Source organism: Muntiacus reevesi, chromosome 15 (genome assembly GCF_963930625.1).
Source record: "Muntiacus reevesi chromosome 15, mMunRee1.1, whole genome shotgun sequence".
Classification (NCBI taxonomy): domain Eukaryota; kingdom Metazoa; phylum Chordata; class Mammalia; order Artiodactyla; family Cervidae; genus Muntiacus; species Muntiacus reevesi.
Genome location: NC_089263.1, coordinates 31,319,247 through 31,325,776, shown reverse-complemented (window position 1 = coordinate 31,325,776; position 6,530 = coordinate 31,319,247). Strand labels below are relative to the sequence as shown.

At 46.6% G+C, this 6,530-nt stretch overlaps 1 protein-coding gene across 1 annotated transcript in view; it reads right to left on the bottom strand.

Annotated features, from left to right (window-relative positions):
• Positions 1-263: 263 nt before the first annotated feature.
• The window catches only part of PTPN9 (protein tyrosine phosphatase non-receptor type 9), a 73,603-nt gene continuing 67,336 nt past the window's right edge, over positions 264-6,530 (bottom strand). The window contains exons 10-13 of the mRNA XM_065906797.1: positions 4,956-5,034; positions 3,606-3,756; positions 2,977-3,184; positions 264-2,160 (exon numbers count right to left, since the gene is read on the bottom strand). Of these exons, the coding sequence (XP_065762869.1) occupies positions 1,946-2,160; positions 2,977-3,184; positions 3,606-3,756; positions 4,956-5,034 (653 nt within the window). The 3' untranslated portion in view covers positions 264-1,945. The remainder of the gene's footprint in view (positions 2,161-2,976; positions 3,185-3,605; positions 3,757-4,955; positions 5,035-6,530) is intronic.

The window sequence follows — 6,530 nt, the reverse complement described above, 5'->3', positions numbered from 1 at the left end:
ACAGAAGGGAGGGAGAGTATCTCGCTGGACTGCTGTGAGGTTTAAATGGGGGGGGATCACCAAGCATGGAGACTGGAACTTGGCAAGCAGTCAACTGGTGCTGGTGCCCCTTGTCTGCCCAGAGCTGGGCCATGGCCTGGGGCAAGGTGGACGGCTCTCAGAACTGAAAGGCTCTAAGTCTTGGGTTGCTCCCTGCCTCCCCGCCCCTCCCAGACCAGCTCTTGGAGCCCCTCCTCACCTTCCCAGCCCCAGACTGCTACTAAATTGATGAAGCTAAAAGGATTTGATCACGTCGGTATATTTATATGTAAATACAAAACTGTATCGCTGTAAGATATTGAATATGAACATTACAATTATTTTCTGAATCTGACTCAGTCCATTGACGTTAAATACAAAATGAAAAGATTGTAAAAATAAGAATATATACATTCAAAGAGCTTATTACAGTATAAAATTATTGAGGTCTGATCAACTGCCAACCTCATCTGTGATAGGGGAAAAATTTTAGGGACTCCTGGGGTTTTCTTGGGAATGTGGAATGCTGGGGACTCTTGGCCCCATCCCTGACATACTGGGCTTGGTAGGCTGGGAGCAGACAGAGACAGGTAGGGTAAATGGGGAAAACAGTGAGTGTAGGGGACTGTTTCACCCAGACAGGGGTTAAGCTTTTTACTGACACAGAATCCACCAAGCTTGAGCTCCAGGGTCTGGCAGGCTAGTAGGCAGGAAAGAGATGGGCATCTGAGTGGACAGGGCCAAGCTGCATAAGACAAAGAACCTTCCAGCAAGAGAGAAAGGGGCCCCAGCTCATTCTTTCAGGGAGGGAGCCTCAGAGTATGGAGTTTCCTTTCTCTCACACCTGGGCTCCCTCTCTCTCCTTCTAAGACTTCGTACCGATTGCTTTTGGCTCTCGCTGCTCAATGAATTCATCTCTGCCCAGATCCCAATCCCTGAGGAAGAGGGAGAGGGGACAGATGGTCTGGAATCACAGTGGAGGTCTACTCCCAAAATTGGCAAAGTAAACAGAGAAAACTCATTAGATAAGGGCAATCCATGCTGAATTAAACCAGTGTCACCACAAACCAGTATTCCTGGTTCCAACAGGCAGCATCCTGGAGAGAGAGAAGTCATTATGTAAGGATGAGGGCCTGTGGCAGGAGCATGGAGGGTGGATGTGTGTGTCCTCCTCTTCCACCACTCTGGTCTGACAACAGGAGACATGGTCCCCCAACCCCAGCTAGTCCAGGATAAACAGTAGAACCAAGAAGCAAGGAATCCTGAACTGCAACAAGAAGCCCCAGGAACTTCTACAAAAGAGTATCTCTGTGTATATGTATTTATAGAATACGACCATATTATCACATACAATATATATTATATACACACGTACATATGGACTCATACACATAAGTGCACATACACACACGCACACACACAGAATGACAGAAAAGACTGGAATACACGCCCTAGGTATAAACGTGCTTGGCACTCAGGACGTTCTCTAGAATATGTAACTTGGTCAAGCTCTCTGGGAAGGAGGTGGGTGCTCACCAAACCTCCCCATCAAATCCTAGCAAAGGGAAGGAATGGAAAGAGATCTTGAGAAGGAGATGGCATTGGGAAAGGGGGGAGGGAGGTTCCTTCCCCACTTACCTCGGGGCCCCTGGCAAATATCGATAGCCACAATTTGGTTTTAATAAGGCACAGTTCGATAGCAGGTGCTAGGAATTAAGAACACATTGCTGCTGGCCCTTTCTAGTGGCAATTTCACCACATCTATCTAGCCAAAGGGAAAGGCTGCCTTGCGTGCACGCGTGCGCCGGGAGACACAAGAAAGAGGCTGGTCCATGGCTTCAGCGTAACTGATGGCAACCTATAGGCTCAGCGGTGTCCAGGGTAGTTTAAGGAAGACTGGCCAGCAGACAGGAGGCTCGTGGGACAGTTACTGACCCTCCATGGCCAGGAGGTTGTGGCTGGGGGGCACCATGCCCTCCCTCTCTGCAAACTCCAGGATTGCCTTGTAGCAGAAATAGTACTGCTCAGGGGTCTGGATGCTGAAGGCCCTCTGGGTCCTCATGCGGGACACTGTCTGGAACACATTAAGGGTGCCAAGCTCCTCCAGCTGTGCCAGGCAGATGTCCAGTGAGCAGAAGGTACCTGAAGGAAGGAAGGAAGTGGTCACACCTGATCTACCTCTCCTCTTTTCCGCCCTCTACCAAATAACCCAGGCAGGACTCGATGAATGAATCCAATGGCAAGGTGCCTCATGGCAGGTGGCCAGCTGGCCTTGGGCCTGAAAGGACTCAAGGAGGAGGCACAGGGAGTGCTGAAGGCCAGAGAAATGAGAAGCCCTCTTGTCTCCCAGGACATCTCTGAGGGTAACAGGATGAGTAGGTGGGAAGCAGGACTTCTACTTCAATCCCAGACACAGAGAATGACAGCACTCCCACACCTGCCTTGCTTCCACATCTGGGCCCCAATTTTCAGACTCTACAACTTCTCCACAGAGACGTAACACAAACCTATTCTTTCTGACGTTCTCCCAAAGGAACCTCTGAGCTAGAAGGCCAACAGTCCCTGCAATGTTGGTCCCCTTAAGGCAAAAGCTGCTAACTGGTTCCAAAATGGAGAGCATGGCCCAGGGTGGAGACCTCCCCAGGCAGGGGGATGGGAAGAGAGCAACAGCCCAGATCAGCTGCTGGGACACCCAGTGACTGTGATGGGATCAGAAGATAATCATGTTGAAGGGGGGCGTAAAGCATCAACCCCTAGAGGACTTGGCTCATGAACTGTACATTCTGGCTAGTATACCTAGCACTAGGGATACTAAAAGGACATTAAAGAGGAACTTTTTTTCATGGCAATTCACCACTAACAGATCAAAGACTCACATTCTGGCAACTAAGAGCTTTGTTATTCCTCCCCCACCCTTAGCTCCTTTGGATGCTCCAAGAGCTGCATCCGGTGCATTACCTGTCCGGCCAATGCCCGCACTGCAATGGACCACAATGGGTGGCTCAGGGCATTGCCCTTTGGCGCGTGCTCCCATGCTGCTGACGGCCAACCTCTGCTGGTTCCTGACGGCTCTCAAGAAATCAATGAGGGAAGCTGCCGAGGAAGGGACACCATAATCTGGCCAGCTCAGGAACTGAAAGTGGGTCACCTGGCGTTTCTGCCGTTCCTTGGATAGAAAAAGAAGCAAAAGTTAATGAGGTCATTGCTCTGTGCCCCTGACTACCTTTGGTTTTTCCAGATTCTCAGCCCTCTGGAGTTCCCTCTATCAGGGCTGCTAACACTCTCAACTTTCTCCACAATTGCTTCTCTGCAAACCCAAAGAGAAGATTAACTGTCTGGAGAGGACAAAATTCCTATATTACATGATCCAGATTTCTTATGTTATAAAAAGTTTCATTCCTAAGTAATGCCACTATGTGTTGAGACAATATGGCTATTTAGGCTCTGAGTTGAATATCCCAATCCTGCTTCCAGAAGAATGGAAGCCACTTCTAAGCTCTCTGGAATCCTGCCTATTCCCTTTGGAGATTTTCTTTATAGTAAAGGTTTTTCCCCCAGTTTCAAGAAAGTGAAAAATTAAAATTTACCTCTGTATTGTGAATTTCTAGCGTTGTTTTCTTATAATGGGTCATATTCTCCACGCCTAGATTGGTCACGGTGAGGAAGCCAAATCGGATCCGAGAGTCTTTTTCTAAAGGCCAGTATTGGCCACACTTTCTCCTGCCGCCCTCCTCAAAGCTGAAGACATGCAGAGAAAAATAAGCCTCCATCCTTCTTCTCCACAGCAGTAACCTTGCTCACCCATGAACCTGCTGTACCCTTAGGCAGAAATGTCATCTCTTGCACTGCTTCTATATATCCCCTTGCTTCTTGGCAGAAAAAGAAAACCTTCTTTCTAGACAACAGCTAAATTTTCCTCATGTACCCATTAAGCAAACATTTACTGAGCACCAGTTACATCCATTTGGTCCCTTTCCTGATACCTCTTGGTACTCCACACATACCTGGCATAAATACTGGGTGGGCAAAGACAGTAGAGAAAATATGGTGGGCCAGACTGAGCTCTCTGCCCTGTACCTCAGTTACTGTTCATTCTGTTCCCCAGTGAGAGCCCTTGGCTGGTAGAGAAGTGGGAAAGGCATGGTTCCTGGGATGCCAACAGAAGGTTTATGTAAAGGCCTAAAGTCCACTCTCACTTCTCTTCAGTGGCTCCAAAGCACCCCAAGGGGGCACTTCCTCCACTACTTCCTCTCCAAGTCAAAGGTGGCTTGCAACAGTGCCATGAGGAAGGAATCCGAGCAAACATTCTCATGAATTTTTTTCCCCTCATCCAAAACGGGTTATAATTATCATAATAATAATGATACTAATGAAATAGTAGTTCCTGAATTTTGGCAGATACGTACAACAAAATTTCAAAACTATTCCTTTCATCAAGAGCTTCCTGCAGACCTATAAATGTTTTACATCTCCTTTTGGCAAGTTCTCCTCGAGGTGCAAATACAAACCAGAAGAAAACTGGCCCAAAGTAGCAAGGAAAGGGAGAACTAAGGGGAACTGGTAATTCAGAAGCCAGGAAGACAGCTGACCTTTATAAGTAGGAAGGAGGCCAGAAGTGGCCTGCCCCGTGTGTTTCCCAGTGCTTCCTCTAGTAAGTAGTTAAGGCCCGGACCTAAGGATAGGCTGTACCTCGCACAAGGTGACCAGAGCCAAGGATTAAAGCACTAACAAGTTAGATCTACCGACCTCCACCATACCCTGGCTCTGTGAGCTCTGGGTCAGCTGAGGAAAAAGCTAAGACATCTCAAACTCTTTGTCATGGCTTTCCTAACCCTCCCTGTTTCTAAGAGCTAAACTCCCCTCTGTAATCACCCACGCTTGGGGGTTGGGGGGTGGGTAGAAAAGAAGGGCAGTCGGTAGGAAAGGGATGAACTCACCGGGTGGTCATGACAATCACCAAGACCTTTTGTTCCCACACCATAAGCCAGAAATCTCGGTAGGTATTCTCCAAAGGGCCTACAATGGAAGAACAAAACAAAGAACGTAACCCTGGGAAGCACTTCTTTCCTCCTCAGGTTCTTCTGTTTTTTCCCAGATACTGCCTTTTTGACAACATCCCTGCTATTCAGGGTGGGGCTTGGGCAAACAGCACCAGCATCATATGGGAGAGTGTCAGAAATGCACACTCTGCATTTGAACAAAGTTCCCAGATAAAGCTGTAGGTAGGCTACCGTTTAAGAAGCACTGTTGTATAGCCTCTTACAGCCTCATCGTCAGGGCCTCAGCTACCACATCCAGCCTGACGGTGTCAACTGTGTACATGTCTTCAGCTGTTTTCACCCCATCTAAGCCTTATAATCACCAGCTGCCTACCTAACCATTTCTGTTCCATGTGCCATCATCTGATATACTCAGACCCTGCATGTTTGCAGTCCAGGCTCCTTCAAAGATAGCTTTCTCTCTCTACTTTCTCAACTCTGTTAACAGTACTGGCATTCTTAAACCATTCAGTTTCAAAAAGTTGGAAATTCCAACTCTGACTCACTCATTTCTTTCATCTCCCAGAAGTAGCCACCAAGTCCTAGATTATTTTTGTCTTTGGAATTTTTTTATTTCTATCTTTTTGTCTTCCTACCGAAATTCACTGTCACAACGACTACATCATTTTTTTCTCTAAGTTCCTATAATATCATTTTGGTTTACTTTTCTCAATACGAATTTCTCTTCCAGTCTAATTCTGGATACCCCTGCCAGTTTTGCTTCATCACAACATAGACACACATGCTCGCTTCTGCCTTTATTCCTTTGTTCATGCTCTCTGTTTCAGCTCTATTGCCACTGACCTTCTACCCATTTTTTCTTCCCCCTTCTAGTTTTTTTGAGATATAGTCAGCATTCTGCATTGTGTAAGTTTAAGGTATAGGAAGCATAATGATTTGACTTAAGTATATCATGACATGATTACCACAGAAAGTTTAGTGAACACCCATCATTTCACATAGATGCAAAATTTAAAAAGAAAAAAAAAACACTTTTTTCCTCCTCATGAGAACTCAGGTTTTATTTTCTTAACTTTCAGGTATAACATACAACAGTGTTAATTATATTTATCACACTGCACATTGCATCCCCAGTACTTATTTAGCCTATACTGAATTTGTACCTTCTGACTATCTTCATCCAATTTCCCTCTCCCACAACCCCTGCCCCTATAACCACAAATATGATCTCTTTTCCTATGAGTTTGTTTGTTTTGAAGTATTATTGGCCTACAACACTATGTTAGCTCCCAGCGCACAAGATGGTGATTCAATATTCCTATACACTGCAAAATGAACACCATGCCGCCCATTTTCAAGTGCTGCATGCATGCACGCTAAGTCGCTTCAGTCATGTCTGACTCTGTGCGACCCTATGGACCATAGCCCGCCAGGCTCCTCTGTCCATGGGATTCTCCAGGCAAGAATACTGGAGTGGGTTGTCATGTCCTTCTCCACTCAAGTACTGCCTCT